The sequence below is a fragment of the Phyllostomus hastatus genome, unplaced genomic scaffold, assembly GCF_019186645.2.
Source record: "Phyllostomus hastatus isolate PE091 unplaced genomic scaffold, TTU_PhHast_1.1 phas_scaffold_129, whole genome shotgun sequence".
Lineage (NCBI taxonomy): Eukaryota > Metazoa > Chordata > Mammalia > Chiroptera > Phyllostomidae > Phyllostomus > Phyllostomus hastatus.
The window spans coordinates 5,915,107-5,930,733 of NW_025334009.1; the positions used below are offsets into that span (position 1 = coordinate 5,915,107).

Sequence of the window (15,627 nt, forward strand, 5' to 3'; positions counted from 1 at the left end):
TTCCAGGCTAACGTAACAGTGCACTCCTACCCCTAGAAGAAGTAAGCCACCCACAGCTGCCTTATTTGGGTATGTTTCTAACAAGGTAGAAGGTAAGGAAATGGAGGAAGAGGTTTGTCCTTTATCTTGAATGCTGGACGGACGCTTGTGCATCCCGCCATAAGCAGAAATCACCAGTCCTCACAAACTTGTGGAGTTGGAAGACAGACAGACGGCAAGCATAGTAAAGCATACTGGGTTCCGTTTGGGGCTTTGATGGCATTTTAAAGCACACTGTCTGAAACCCTTTAGTGATGCATCTTGGGTCTTTCTGCTTTAGGGGGCCCCAATGGGTAAAGTGACTCCGAAAGCGGGTGAGGAAGTGGCTGACCACCTAGCACTAAAAAGACAAGACCTGGGGCTATGGTCCCATATAAAGAGCCAGCTACAATATTCAGGCCTGTCCCACCTCTTCCAAACCCTCCCCTGCCTCCCACCCATGTCCAGCAAGGTAGAATGGGAGAGGGCGGGGAAACAGGAGGGCAGAGCCCACAGACACCACCAAATACCGAAATGCAGCGATAGCACGTGATCTGCAGATGCTTCTTACCAGTCCAGACTCTTCTCCACGAGAACTGAAGTCCAGTCTGCACCCACCCCCCTCCCCAGTACACCCTCCCCCTTGCTCCTCCAGTGCCGCTTGCTCAAGAAACACCCGGTATGTGAACTTTCGTGCCCGGGCCCTAGAACAGGCTCTTCCGGCCTGGGATACCTCTTCCCACAGCGTCTGTCTGTCCAAGTCCTATTCACCTTTATGAGGATGAAACCACCCCAGATCCTCTGAGCGAGAAATAACTGCCATGCCTTCGGTGTTCCTGTGGGCCTCTGGGGATACCTGTGCAGGTACAGAACTGGGCACACTCTGCTTTGTCTCCTAACGAACTGATGGGCATCTCTCCCCCACCGATCTGTAAGCGCCAAAGACGGGACTGCCTCTCCCGATCATGCCACTCCCTCGTGCACCTGGCGAAGCGGCAGGCACAGGTCAACGCACGTCGGTCACACGCTGACCGAAGGAGCACCTCAAACGTAACGCCAGGGGCCCGTAGGGTAACTCAGCAAACACTCCTCAGCCCTGGACACGTGACAAGAACTGCGCCCGATAGGTATTTCTCATGCTTCAGGAACTCAACACGGAGCGGGGAAAACACTCAGGCACCTCCACACTCTGCCCAGTACGGCAGGGGCGGCAGGGGCGGCAGGGGCGCAGCGTCACCGCAGTGCTTCTCAGACCTCCCTGCGCACGGGTGGACGCATCGCCAGACTGCAGTCCCGCGGGTCTGGGGGGCGCCGAGAGTCCGCGTTCCTCACAGGCTCTCAGGCGACGCTGACGCTGCAGGTACAACGACAGCACTCCAAGTGATGAGGGGCAGAGGAGCCACAGAAAAGGGGGAGAGCGGCTGCACCGGAGGGGCGTGAGGAGACGGTCTTCAGAGGGACAGGGGTTCACCCAAGAGAACCCCAGGGCGACAGGGCAGGGCAAGAGAAGAAAGCTGGCCCAGGCCTCTGCCTAACAGAACCACACAGGCTGGCAGGGAGACGGCGCTGCACAGACACAAAGGCAGAGTGCCCGAGGAGAACGGGGGGAGGAGTGTCTGGCCGCTCCTCTCCCCCTGAGAAAAGGAAGTGTGCAGGGGGTCTACAGGCATGGCTAGGGACTCTGCCGGCAGATGTGGGCGGGGGCGCCGAGCCAAAGCAATACCAGAGCAAAGGCCCCAAAGTTGGAGAACACAGGTCACGAGGGGACAGCCAGCAGGGGGAGACCGTGGGCAACCCGGGGCGGGGCGGGGAGAGGGGGCCGAGTCTGGAGGTCCTCGAACATCCAGAACACAGCTGGCAGCCCTAGAAAAGTCGACTGGGAGTGGCGGTCAGCAGCAGCAGGACATCCTTAAGCTTCTGCCTCTTCCGTCTCACAGAGGGCAGTGACGAATCTCTGTGAGCAGCTTAGAATAATCAGAGATTCAGTTAAATCAGCAGTCCTCCCCTTAATCCTACTGAAAACCAGGCGCCACCTGCCGCTCCTGCATCCCCCACTCCTCCAGGGCTCTCCGCAGACATCTTGCTGGCTCAGAGTGGCAGCCTGCGGTGTGGACGTGGGGACAGAAGGCGAGCTTTACCCACCACGGACAGGAGCACCTGTCAGAACCACCGAGCGCTCAGGACCTCTGCTCCACCTCCCGCTCTGCTGACAAGCTCCCAGCCTCTAACGTTCCCTGTGATGCACAAGAATCGAACTCCTTCAAGAACGAGCCAAAATCAGTCTCTCCCAAAAGGGAGGAGCAGGGGAAGGTGCAGGTGAAACCCCGTGCTCTCTTCATGACCTCCGGAAAATGCATCCTACCTCTCTTAGGCACACCCCTAACACCCTGCCTTGACCTACATCCGTAAATAAATACAGGAACGATTACTGTCTACCTTCCTTCATGTCCTCACTCTTCCAACAAGCATTTACTGAGTCATACCAGGAACTGTGCTGCGCTTGGGGGGCTCCCTCTCCAACCCCAGAGGTCCCTTCCCTTTCCTGCTAGGTCACTCCACTCTGAGTACCCCAGCGGCTTGCCGTTTCCCCAAAAACGCCAAATGCACTCCTGCCTCAGCGCTCCAGAATGCTCGTCCTCCGGTATGCGCGTGGACCACGCCCGCGCTTCACTCTGATTTACTCACGGGAGCTGGCTCTGGTCCCTCCAACAAAAAGGCATTCTCAGGCCCCTTACTGTTCTTCGCGGCACTTACCGCCACTGGGCACTTAACCTCAATTTATTTTTATTGTCTGCCGACCGCCCCCACTAGAATGTAAGCTCACGCTCCTCAAGAGAGGCCTTGCCTCCCCTGCCCACTGCTGTGTCCCCACACGCGGAACAGCGTCTGGCACCGACACAGCTGCTGAGCACGCCGAATGAGAATGAAATGGGAAGCCGCTCGGAGCAGGACGACACAATCAGAGCTGAGACGGAAGGAAGACAATCCCTTAGCTGAACAAGGGTCATCCACCCCCCGAAGGGGAGGAAATCTCGCAGCATGTCAGTGAAGTTTAAAAAGCAAATCAAAACCAAACCAGACCCTGGCGCAGGTGAAAGGCGAAGAGTGCCTAAATTAGGACGGGGGGGTTACTGAGCACCTATTATGCAAATACCTCAGTAAAAATGCAGTCACAGCCCCTGCTCTCACGGAGCTACAATACTGTACATGATTATATAATTGCTGTTGTGATAAATGCCACAAAATACACATGAAGGAGAGAGGGCGAGCCAAGGCCAAGGCCAGAATTTCGGTCTTATGTAACTAGAAGGATGGCGTGCCATCCACACACAAAGGGAGCAAAAGGGAAAGGAGTTTCATCGCAGACACAATGAGTGTGAGGGTCAATGGGACAAATGGAAGGGTAGGTCTAGTATTTAGGAGCAAAATAAGGACAGAAATACGGATCTGAAAGCCATTTGTAATTTGTCGACTATGCCAACAAGCCTTTACTTGGAAGACGTGTGAGCCCAGTGTTATTTGCTGATCCTCAGGATAGTTCTGGGAAGGTCATGTGACGTTGAGATTTTACAAACTGACACAGGAAAAACAAGCTTACAACTTGTGTGCATCACTTAAATATGCATCTCCCGTAAGTCGATTCCTTTTAGGCGACCATCTGAAGTGCAGCTACTGGGCTGAGCTAATAATAATAATAAAACCTGCTCCTCACAGCTGCGGCGGCACACTACAAAAACTAGAGAGTGGGAAAGATTACTCACTGGTACCAAATGTTTCTATCAGAGGGTTTGGATACAGAAACAGATCGTTTTCAGCATCCCCACAGTCAAAAAGCACTGCAAGCGATCTCACTTGCCACCTGGCGACAGCTCTTCCAGAGTGTATTAGCTCTCTCTCTTTTTAACTGCGGTCAAAGACGCATAACATAGAATTCACCATTTTAACCACACTTAAGGGCACAGTTCAGTGGCACTAAGTACACTCGCACGGCTGTGCACCAGCGCCACCACCCATCTCTAGGACTTTTCCATCTTCCCCAGCTGAAACTCTGTCCCCGTTGAACACTCATTTTTCCATCCCCAGCCCCCGCAACCCCTGAGCAGTGACCAGGACACTTTCTTCCTAAATACCTGACTACTCCAGTTACTACTCCTCTCAAGTGGAGTCACACAGGAGTTGTCATTTGTAACTGGCATATTTCACTTAGCATAACGCCTTTTAGGTTCTTCCACGTTGTAGCGTGTGTCAGAATTTCCTTCCTTTTTAAAGCCGAATAATATGCTATTGTGCGTATGGAACAAAATGTGCCACATTTTGTTTATGCATTCAGCCATCGGTGCATGCTTGGGCTGCTTCCACCTTTTGGCTACTGTGAATAATGCTGCTATGACCACGGTGGACAAATATCTGTTCCCGGGCTTATTTTTTGAAAGCATTTTTGTATTCTGATCAGATATGCAGCACTCTCTGCACGGACATATTGGGCCATATTTGTTTTGTTTTTTATTTATTTTATTTTTAAAGACTTTATTTTTAGAGAGTGGGGAAGGGAGGGAGAAAGAGAGGGAGAGAAACATTGATGTGTGAGGGATACATTGACCAATTGCCTCTCCACACCCTTAGCCAGGGACCTGGCCTGCAACCCAGGCATATGCCCTGACTGGGAATCGAACTGGTGACCTTTTGATTCACAGGCCTGTGCTCAGTCCACTGAGCCACAGCAGCCAGGACTGTTTTTGTTTTTTTAAGCTTTTATTTATTTATTTTTAGAGAGACGGGAAAGGAGGGAGAGAGGGAGATAATCATCGATGTGCAAGCTGCTTTTCACACACCCCAACTGGGAACCCAGCCTGAAACCCAGGCGTGTGCCCTGACCAGGAACTGAACTGGTGACCTTTCAACTCCCAGGACAGAGCCTAACGCACTGAGCCACACCAGTCATGGACTGGGCCACATCTGAACTGATCCACTTCGCCTGCCAAAAACCCAAACTCTGGCCCTTAGCCTCACAGCCTTGAACACAGCTGGTCAGATCCACCGGAACACAGGGGCCGTCATGGCCTCCTATGGCCTGCTGTTCTGCAAACAGCTAAGCATCCTCAGCTTCACTGAGGAAGGGAGCATGTCTTTACTTAATGCTTTGGGAATAGTCTGCCTCAAGCTCTAGCAGAGCTGCGAGACTTTAAAGATCAGAATATTTTAACAGTAACTTTTCCTCCATCCGTTATTCAGTCATCAACCAGGACAGTCCCAGGATCACCTACAGTGAGCTGGAAAAACAAAAAATTCTTCACTTCTGGTTCATTTGTACTCTTGTTTTAACAAGAGATGTTTCCAATTTCTAGATACTGTGTTGAAACTGAAGAAGTATACGCTGGGACAATAACGCAAGTGTTCCCTCCTCCAAAGGCCTTAAACTTTACAAAGGCCATCTCAGTATATGACAGGGGTCAGGTAACTACAACCAGTGGATCTGGCCCATGCCTGTTTTATACATAAAGTATACATAAAGTGTTACCGGAACACAGCCAAATCCATTTGCGTATGTGTTATGTACAGCTGCTTTGGTGCTACAACACCAGAGTTGAGTAACTGCAACTGAAACTGTATGACCAACAAATCCTAAAATATTTACTATCTGGCTCTTGATGGAAAATGCTTGCCAACTCGTAGGTCACACATACTGGTTCCTTCTCCCCAAGTGGAAACAAGTGGTGATGTGATCAGCTGTTTGGGTGGAAAAGGCCTTACTAAACTGTCGGGAAGCTGGCTGGAACCACACAACGGGGTGGCAACACTAACAAATCGGAAGTAGGAAAGTGGATGCCACGCCTGCATTTTAGGAGGGGCTCAGGACACACCTTTAGAAAAACACGGTGGTCTCACTTTCCATCAGCCAGCCTACACGATGACCAGGAGTGGCCAAGGGGCAAACATTAGAGTCTCATACAAAATAATAAAGGAACCTCCTGCATCCAATAAGAAGCATCTCCAGACAGGCTTCTTAAGATACCCAGCTGGCCGGCCGGCCGGCCAAACTCCACAAGTCTCAGGGTGAACCCCATGAAGGTTGCTTTTTTGATAACTGATTTTCCAAGATTCCTCCAGCTCTCTCTCCCCAACCACATGTCAGGCAGCGTCAAACTCTCTCGTCCATCTAATCGATGTCCAAATTCAACAGCGTTACCCACAATGTAACCTGAAGAGGAAAGAGGGCAAAACTGATTTCTTGATGAGTATGAATTCCTATCACAAGTGCACATGTCCTCTCAAAAAGCACGTTCTTCCTCTCAGTTCTAACTGCTCATGGAGAGGTAAGGCTGAAAATGAACACCATGATCTGAAAGAAGTCAGCAGAAAATCCAGGGAACGAAGAATATTCATTCAGAAGCACAAGTTTGCCCACACAGTGTCACTTCAAAATCAAGAGAATCAAGAATCCCTGCGCCCGGATGACTAGCAGAAAAAGCCTGCCTCTCTCTCCCCTCCTGAGACGAGGGGTGTTGCACCTGGACGTACACACCCCTGCCCTCCGTGCTCAAGGGTGACACTGCAGATGGCGTGCGCTCCCTGCTCTGCGTCACGCCATCAGCAGGCCAGGTGAGTAATCCCACAGGGGCCGCAACGGCATCACGTCCACCAACCAACAGCTGGGCTGGCGCTCAGATAATAGAGCTTTTCGCCTTGGGCAACCCCTTAGTATCACCATGCCTCAGGGTCTGTTCCTCTGTAAAATGAATGGCTTTGACACAGGAACTCCAGGGCTCCTTTTAATACCTGTATTCTAGCTCTCCGTAATTACACCTGGGTAGCTCGCTGCCCGACACATGACATGCCAGTGGCATGCATCAACAAGCCCTACTTCGCTCTGTGAAATCCTTCTCCACCTACTCTTTCATCACAAAATCAGTGTGACACACTAGACAAGATTCCAGGCACACACGTGTGACACTTGAAGCCAGTTTCAGTGACAATTGTGTACCTGGGTTTAGTGGGTCAAAAGGCAGTATTCTAAAATATTTTTAAAAATTGATTTGAGAGAGAGAGAGAGAGAGAGAGAGAGACCGACCCGTCGCTCCATTCGTCCACCCACCCCTGGGTTGCCTCCCGTATGCGCCCCGGTCGGAGAACGAACTGCAATCCCAGCACGTCACATGATGCTCTGGCCACCTGAGCTGCTACCTGGCCAGAGCCACAAGGCAATATGCTAACACTGGGCCTTTCGCCCATGAAAAAGACATTTCCTTCTGCGGGTTAAATTCTCAGATCTGGGATCAAAACCTCAGCAGGGGCCTTGGGAAAACGCTGGGAAGACCAATAGCAGCAGATCTTTGAGGAGCTACTTATTAGTGGTTGCAAAACAAGAGTGTGTGTGTGTGTGTGTGTGTAGGCGGCTCCTCTCTCTTAAGCTTATGGGTCAGCAAACAGTATGCAGGTTTGGTGACCCCATTTTGCTCTCACAAATAAAGAAAAAGAAAGAAGCGAGTGAGGTGAGGGGAGACTAGAAAGAATAAATTTGGTGGGTCTAGGCCTCATGAGTAAGAAGTTGTGGAGAACACTCACTGACTCTGGGGAGCCTGTCCCTCTTGCTCACCCTAGATGCACCAGAGAGGCGTGGCCTGAGCCCTGGGCTCCCAGGGGCCCACAGGAAAGGAGCCGAACCCCACTGCCGGGAGGGGGAGATGCCAGCCTCTGTGGGTGCCCAGCCCAAGCCTATGCTATAGGTTGCCAGGAAGCTGTGCATTACTATCCTCCTAACCTTTAAGATAAAATGATTTGCCAGGGAGACGGACCACGGGCTTTATCTGCTAGAATCTGACTCAGTGGGATTCGTAACTCAAGATCCGAAGATGGGCCTCGGGGGAACGGTTCTCAAGACTGACTGTAAAATTTTGCACATACGTAAGTATCTGTATTTTTCTGGGTTCACTGCTTTCATTTTCAAAGAGGTTCAAGGCATCACAGACACAGAATATGATTTTTAAAAAATCTAATATATTACTCTTTTTTATCACGCCTCTACTTAATTATCCAACAGACACCCAAGGAATTTAAATTTCAAATATTTCCGAAAAGAAAACTGAGCAAGGTTCAAAAGTTGGTGGCGAATTTTGAGAATGTCGCATGCCTGCTAATGCTGACTCTCACACTCTCCTTAACGCTCAGCAGGACAACAAAAATGACATATTAAGATTGATTCCAGCCCTGCCTGGTGTGGCTTAGTGGGCTGAGAGCTGGACTGTGAACCACAGGTTTGCTGGTTCGAATCCCAGCCACGGTTACATGCCTGGGTTGCAGACCACATGCCCCCATGGTGGGCGTGCGAGAGGAAGCTAACTTGTTTCTTTCCCTACTTCTCTCTCCCTTCCCTTCTCTCTAAAAAATACATATATAAAATCTTAATTAAAAAATAAAAAATATATATTTTTTAAAAAAAGAATGATTACAAATGACCTGACGTAGACTGATTCCCATGGGAGCAGCTGGGACCAGCTGGGTCACCGTCAGCCACGGGCGACGCAGCGGGAGAGCATGAACAAACACAGGACCCGGCGTGGGGAGACGAGGAGTCTGGTCTCCAGCCCTGGCTCCGCCTGCTGCTGCTCTGTGACGCCGGACAAGTCCCTTCTCCTGCTGTGCCTGGGTCCTCAGCTGTAAAAGGCAGGCCACTGACACGCAGGCGTGGTATGCAAACTCTCTTAAGGCAATACAATTCTATTTAGATAAAATCATTTAGAATTCACCAGAAGTTAAGACACACTCAAAATGGCAGGCTGAACACACACATTTATCTCCACTCCTCTAGAAACCCCAGGAGTTATTCTTAAATATCTGCACTCACTGAGCATTCCTTGACCACACAATTGTTTTAACTGTACTGACTAGTGGAAACCTGAACACTTTCGTCAGGTAGGAAATGATCCCCACTTCACAGATGAAGGACCTGAATCGCCAGCACCTAAGGAACCTGCCCAAGCTCTCACAGCTGGGAAGGGGCGCAGCAGGATTCAAGGCCAGGCAGGCCTGAGTCTGGGCTCTGCGCACGGCCTCTCAGACCGACAGTCAAGGAACAGCAGAGCGCCCAAAGAAAAAGGCTGAAGGAGAGAGAGAGATTAGAAATGTCACCAAAGTTTGGAAGATGCGAAGCAGACAGCTGAGCAGCAACGGACTCAGATGGAGAGCACTGAGCCTTGCGGATGGCCAGCTACTGCAGACCCGTCCCAAACGCAGCCGCTGGGGACGTGCAGGTCTTCTCTCCGGGGGTGAGCATGAAGGAAGGCTGAAAACAGGCAGGACTAGTCCCCATCCCAGGCAGGGCCCTGCTCCATCTCTGTCCCAGCAGCAAACTGGAGTTTATTCTCTGAACAGGACAAATGAGAGCCTCCGGACTCAGGTGACCAGGGCACCACTGAGGACGAGGAGGCGGCACCGCTCTGGGGAATCAGCGGAAGTCTGCACGCAGAAGCGAGAGCGCCCCGTTCTCTCCCACCACAAGGTTCCTGGAATAGCAGCCAGGCTGATGCCACCTCATCCGGAGCCTGAAGAAGCTCCATGGATTCTGCGCACATTTCACTGAAAGGGACAGGCCCATCACCCCGCAGCTGACGCTCTCAGAATGTGGCCTCAGACCAGGAGTACCATCACTGAAGAATTTGTCAGATGTGCAAATTCTCAAGCCCACATCAGACCTACTGAATAAGAAATTCAGAAGTGAGGCCCAGCAACTAGTGAATAAGGCCACCAGGAGAGTCTAATGCCCACTGAAGTTTGAGAACCACTGCCCTATGGGGTGGCCCACCTGTCAGCAAACCCATCCCACCCCCAAAAGCTTCCAACCGGCTTATTTGAAAGACAGTCTGGAATCACCAGAAGTCTCAGAAAAGGTGCTATGCTGAAAGAGAGAGACCAAAACAGATTTCTAGCGAACGGGAGGGAAGCAAGGCAGGGCCTGGTTTGCTTGGCTGCCCCCAGCCCCCACCATCGCACTGCCACTGAGCTCCGTCTCGGGCTCTTGGGAAGAGCTGGAAAACCAGTGAAGCAGATGCTTCCTTCGGTCCAGACCAGCTCTCGCCTGTGCCTCTATACTGGTCTCTATGTCCCAGATCCTTGAAACTAATGCAGCGATTCAAACTGACACTCTTGATGGGAACTACCTCTGATAATTCCCTTGCTTGGAAGTAACTCTTGTCTCTTTGAATGCACAAAAAGCATTTGAATGGAAAAAAAATCATAAAAGCATTTTTTTATGCTAAAGGGTTGCTACATTCTGCATCTGCATTAGACGCAGAGGTGAAATGCACTGCTTTATCTCGATCACGCCTTTTTTGCTTCGCTGTATCGTACAGGCTCTCCCTGGCTCACCCTTTCAGGCTAAATCTTAATCCAAAAAAAAAATTCCCCTATTACTGCTTTTCACTAGTCTCTAACTCACCCCAAGTGTGACTGCCACAACCAGATCATTCCTCTGCTTACAAATCCCTCAAAAACCTCGCTATCAAAAATATCTCATTTCTATTTCCTTCTTCTGCCTCCTTTAGTCCAGCTCATTTTTCCCAGCCCCCTTGGTTCCCACTACAGACCCTTCCCCCTCTCAGGCCACCTCGCTCCTCCACTGGAATACGAATCTCCTTCGGGAGGGGTTTATGAAACCAAGGGCCCTTAGGACTTTGATGAAATAATTTATTTCTAAATCCTAGCTCTAGAAATCATTCATTCTCTCCCTCTCTCTCCCTCCCTCTCTCTCTCTCTTTCTCTCCCCTCTCCCCTTCAATAACCAGAAGACAGTACCCCCAGCCTGACCAATTGCCACAGGCCAGACCTCTGGCAGGCTAAAGAAAACATTATGAGCTAAGTCATGGTTCAGTTCCTGAGCCCTAAGGTGGAAGGACCCCCCGCTACCTTCCCATGAAACCAGACAGAGGGGCATGGGAACAGGCCCTGAAGAAACGATTCGTTCCCCTTATGTCACCTCTGACCAATCAGCTCCCAGCACGATACCAACCCCTAACCCGAGGTGCCTTGTGAGTCTGCCCTGTATAATCTGTAACCTACATGCTATGGATGAGTCCGGGCATTTGAGCATTAGCTTCCAGTTCTCCTGGATGGTGCTATTCATTAATAAAATAGCTAATATGTCTCCACTGTAATTCTCGGTGTTTAGTGTTTGGCTCTGCTAGAGCCAGTGAATGAACGCTCTGTTCTGTAACATTTTAGAGTGATGAAAAACTTATGCCAGTAAAGGTTAAACTAAAAAACAAAACAAAACAAAAAAACCCTTATGCCAGGCATTATCAGAAAATGCCACAAATGTTCTCATTTAATCCTCACACCAATACTGAGAATTAGGAATCATCGCTATTTTTGCATTTGGAAAACGGATGCTTAGAGAAATTAACTTGCTCAAGGTTACAACTTGGTTTTTAATCCAAATCCCTAAATCTCCAAAGACACGCTATAGCCATTCTACTCTACCGTCTCTGGAGGTTTGACTCAAACACCTGGAAGAAAAAGTAGCCTTATGCTTGGAGAAAATAAGAGCAAAAAGAGCTCTGTATAGTACTACTTCCTTTTTAAACGGGGTCCTCCAGACGCTGAGGGCTGTGCCGCCAAAGCCCAGCAGGGAACAGGCTTCCAGCAGCATCTCCCCACCCGGGGGGGCTCCGCACGACTCAGCAGCTGGCCCAGCAGCAGCCCAGCAGCCTCTCCAGCAGGAACAGAGGCAGAGCTCAGGAGGACGGCTGGCCCTGGCGCCCAGAATACCGGCAGGGAACAAGTGGTTACGACATCCCGCTCCACGCAGCCCATCCGTCCACTTTCCGTGGACTGGGTGGTGGTGCTGGGAGGTATCCCAGGGTGGGGCACAGTGGCTGCCCACATCAAAAGATTTCCAGATCCTCTTTTAAGGAGACAAGGTGTTAATCTAACAATCAGGGGCAAGCAATGACTTCTAAGGAAAAGCCTGGGTCTCTACAACACAGCTAACTTCGAGGGCACAAAGAATGTCCACAGTGACAAGAGAAGGTGCTTCGGAACTGCCTATTAGAATGTAGAGATGGCCACCACCCCTTCCTCTACGGGGGGGCTTCAAGTCAATTTTCTCTTGTCTGTGACAGAAAAGGAAGGCGGGCACCCCAATGTCTCCCACTCCGAGGGCCTCAGAGGCGCGCCTCTCAGCCTTTCCTTCTCAGAGCTCAGACGCCGAGTCAGTCCATCAACCCACGCAGCCCCAAGCCTCCTCTCCCTCTCTCCCCTACAGTCTCCCTCAAACCTCCTTTCCCCACCCGTCTGCCCGCTAAACCTCGCTTCCCCTATCGGCCCCGCCCCTCTTTCCTCCCCACACGGTCCCTTTTCCCTCAGCTACAAGCCGGCCAGCCATCGGTACCTTGAGCGTCACATCGCACAGCTTGCCCTGCCGCCGGATCTCCTCCATGACGCCGTAGCCGCGACTAGGCAACTCGGACACGGAGAAGTGCACCAAATCTTCCAGCTCCTCCGCGCCGTCCTCCACCATCTTCCCCGGCCGCCGCGACTGCGCAGGCCTGGCCGGCCGGCTCTAAACTAATCAGGGCGGGGCGCGGACACGCGCCGACGACGGCTCCGGCGCGGCCCTGGGATTAGACTGGCCTGCGCGGCCGCCGTAGTTAGAAGTTGCTCCGCGCCGGAAGCCCTGCGGCCCCGCTTCCCGGTTCCTGAGCAGCCTCCGTGCCCTTATCCCGACCCTCGTCTCGCGACTGCAGCTGCCGCATTCTTCCTAAAATCAACAGTCCCATCTCCCGTTTTTCCGATTCTGCCCTGACCTTACTCGTATCTCAACAGAGGGCCGCAGACTTCATTTCCGCCACCACTCCACTACTTCCGGAACCTCCGGAAGCGGCCCGTTGCCATGGAGGCCGTGTACACAGCTGGGCTGTCGCGCTCACTGGTTTTAGCTCGCAGCAGTTGCAGCGGTCGCGCTGCCGCAAGGCTGCTACCTCCGTCGCGGTGAGCAGGGCCCACGCGCTGTCGGGGTGAGATAAAGGGGGGTCCGAGAGGGGGTGTGTTCCCGGGCAGCGGACAGCGCCTGGGACCCAAACACCGGTCCACCCAGGAGTCCACCAGCTTGGTTCCCTGATTTGAAAACCCGGCAGTGCAGGAAGCTGCTTCGCAGGGGCCCCTTCTGCCTTGCTGAAAGTTTGGGGTCTCCGGACCTAAGGTTCCCTGGCCTCACGAGGGTCCTATGTCGTGCCTGAGGTTCAGAGGGAGTGAGGCCGGGGACCAGAGATTTTCTGGGCTTTCGTGCACGTAACGGTTTTAAAACTGCAGGGGCTTTTAGGATCGACAGTCTGAGCCCTTTGCTTTACAGATGAAGGGACTACTCTAGAGGAGGACAGGAATGGTCCTACCGCCCAGGACCTCTCAGACTCGACAAGAGGGGTCTGGCATGTTGGGTGAGAAAAAGAAGAAAGGCCAGTTCTGCCTGGATCGGAGTCTTTAGTTTAGTCCAAGGCTGGGTGCGTTTGGCTCCTGTTTTGGAGCTGTTCAGATGCTGCTGCCACTCTGGTGGCTATGAGAGTTTCCCATGAGAGCCTCTGGTCTGGACAGGAGTGCTGGAAGATGGGGACCCACCTGGTGCCTACTGTCCCAGTATATGCTCCCTCTCCTTTGATTGAGTCTTCACGTGCTTGGTGGCAATTTTGGGCATTCCCACCCCTAAAACAAACAAGAAAAGTGTGAGCCTCTACAGCAGGGAGTTTTTCTGGTGGCCAGAGGTTTACTTATTTACACCAGAAATAACTAAGGGTAGTACCTGTGAGAGTGGCATTCCCCACCAGATCCCCAGGTCCCTACTAAAAAGGAGGGCGTGGTGGGGGCGCTGAACATGGCTTCTTGAAAGTGGTGCTTGGAAACCAAGTGTCCTCCTAGAAGGGTCGTGGGCTTATGGGTTGATGTTGGGAGAGGACTGACATTATATGCCCCTTGGGACTCTCTCAGTAGTGACCGAAGATGGACCCACATATGGAGATTCAGCCACTCTCTGACTTCCAACCATGACCATCACCACCAACCACCATTTCATGAGCTTCTGCTCTGTGCTGGGCACTGTTCTGGACATTGAGGGGGGATTCAAAAGAAATAAAAGGCACAGTCCTATCCCTCAAGCAGTTTGTAACTTAATTTGGGAGCTGAAACCCACTCAAATGATGCGGCGTAAGAACAGTAACAAGAATTATTTCAGTAAGTGCAAGATGGCATGGGGTCCCCAGATGTCTGGGTGTTGAGGGGCTGCTGAGTAGCAGACACACAGGAGGGGAGGGGTGTAGTTAATAAACAAGGCTTGCCTCTGGGGGGCGTGGCTCCTGGCATACCTAGAGCCATGGGTGTGAGCCTGGGGAGGGCCTTGGGAAGCATGGATAGGTTGACTGCATGTGCATGTGCATGTTCGCAGATAGCAAGGCGGTGGAGGGGCGGGCTCTGAGGGGAAGGTGATGCTTGGAGCTGACCTGTGCTGCCCTCGTGCTGTCAGTCGGGGGGGACTGCCAGGAGGGAGGCCTGGGCACCTGCCCCCACAGGCTGTCCTACTGCATGGTACTTTTCAGAGGGTCCCCTGAGTAGGAGGATGGGCCCTCAGATTGGCATGGGGAATGGTTCCCAGAGCTTTAGAGATTGAGGGTGTTTGCTTGAGTCGAAACACACCCCCCTCCACTCTCAACTTCCCAGTGGTCTAGAGCAGTGGCTTGCAGCCAGTGCACCTCGAGAGTTCTTAAAACGTGGAACACCTGTTTAGTCAGGGGTGCTGACCTCTTTTCCCTTAGATTGTCAAATTAAAAAATGACAACAGCCAACACAACAATAGCCGTCTGGTGTGAATGAAATAAAAGTTATACCCATTTTTTTTTGTCAGATCAGCAAAAAATATATTTTTAGTCTGCTGCAGCATTTTAGTAATTAGTTTATATGCCACGAGGTGAAAACGATTGAAAACTGCGGGCCTCGATGAAAGGGAACTTGGAGATGAGACGTGCTCCTCAGTTTCCTCAATCTGGGATTCATGTTAGAGCTATTTGTGGCTTTTTGTTTCTAAAGATCAATTTTGCAGACAAAGATTTCAGGACTAAAATTGGACAAGCCATTATCTTTTGCTCACCCGAATACCTTTTGTATTCATTTTCTAAAAATCAAAAGGTCTGAGTGATCCCAAGGTGGGAAAGACTTCCATGAAATCATCACTTGAGGAATGTAGGAGGTGGACACATACTCTATGACAGGCAGATGTGAAAGTAACATGCTTGCTTGTTTGATTTGACATCGGAGGGGCTTGTAATAGGGTTAGAGCTTTACGTCCGCATCACTGATGCTACAAGGAAAGGGTAGGGCCTGTCTCTGTGCAACTTGCTTCTGTAGATAGGCAATGCCCCTTGATGAGAGTTAACATAATTGCTAGAGGAAATCAAGTGGTCGCCACAAGTTGTGTCTAGAAATGTGAAGGAATAATCGTATTTTTAAAACATGAAGTCATTTTTATTCACTAACACTCACTGAACTTAGATAATACATATAAATTGTTAACATTCTTTTTAAAATTAAAAAATATATAATTTTTTTAGAGATGGGGAAAGGAGGGAGAAAGAG

General features: G+C 51.1%; 2 protein-coding genes across 6 annotated transcripts in view; one reads left to right on the top strand and one right to left on the bottom strand.

Moving 5' to 3' along the window:
- KLHL18 (kelch like family member 18) overlaps positions 1 to 12,541 on the bottom strand; it is a 48,153-nt gene extending 35,612 nt beyond the window's left edge. For 2 of the 3 annotated variants that reach the window (XM_045856843.1, XM_045856842.1), the window contains exon 1: positions 12,401 to 12,541. In XM_045856843.1, the coding sequence (XP_045712799.1) occupies positions 12,401 to 12,529 (129 nt within the window). In that variant the 5' untranslated portion in view covers positions 12,530 to 12,541. Of the gene's footprint in view, positions 1 to 2,703; positions 2,885 to 12,400 lie in introns of those variants that run through there. The other variant, XM_045856844.1, reaches the window with a different exon arrangement.
- Positions 12,542 to 12,844: 303 nt separating this feature from the next.
- KIF9 (kinesin family member 9) overlaps positions 12,845 to 15,627 on the top strand; it is a 42,651-nt gene continuing 39,868 nt past the window's right edge. The window contains exons 1-2 of one of the 3 annotated variants that reach the window (XM_045856839.1): positions 12,845 to 12,999; positions 13,990 to 14,232. In XM_045856839.1, coding sequence (XP_045712795.1) covers positions 14,046 to 14,232 — 187 coding nt within the window. In that variant the 5' untranslated portion in view covers positions 12,845 to 12,999; positions 13,990 to 14,045. Of the gene's footprint in view, positions 13,000 to 13,989; positions 14,233 to 15,627 lie in introns of those variants that run through there. The other 2 variants (XM_045856840.1, XM_045856841.1) reach the window with 2 other exon arrangements.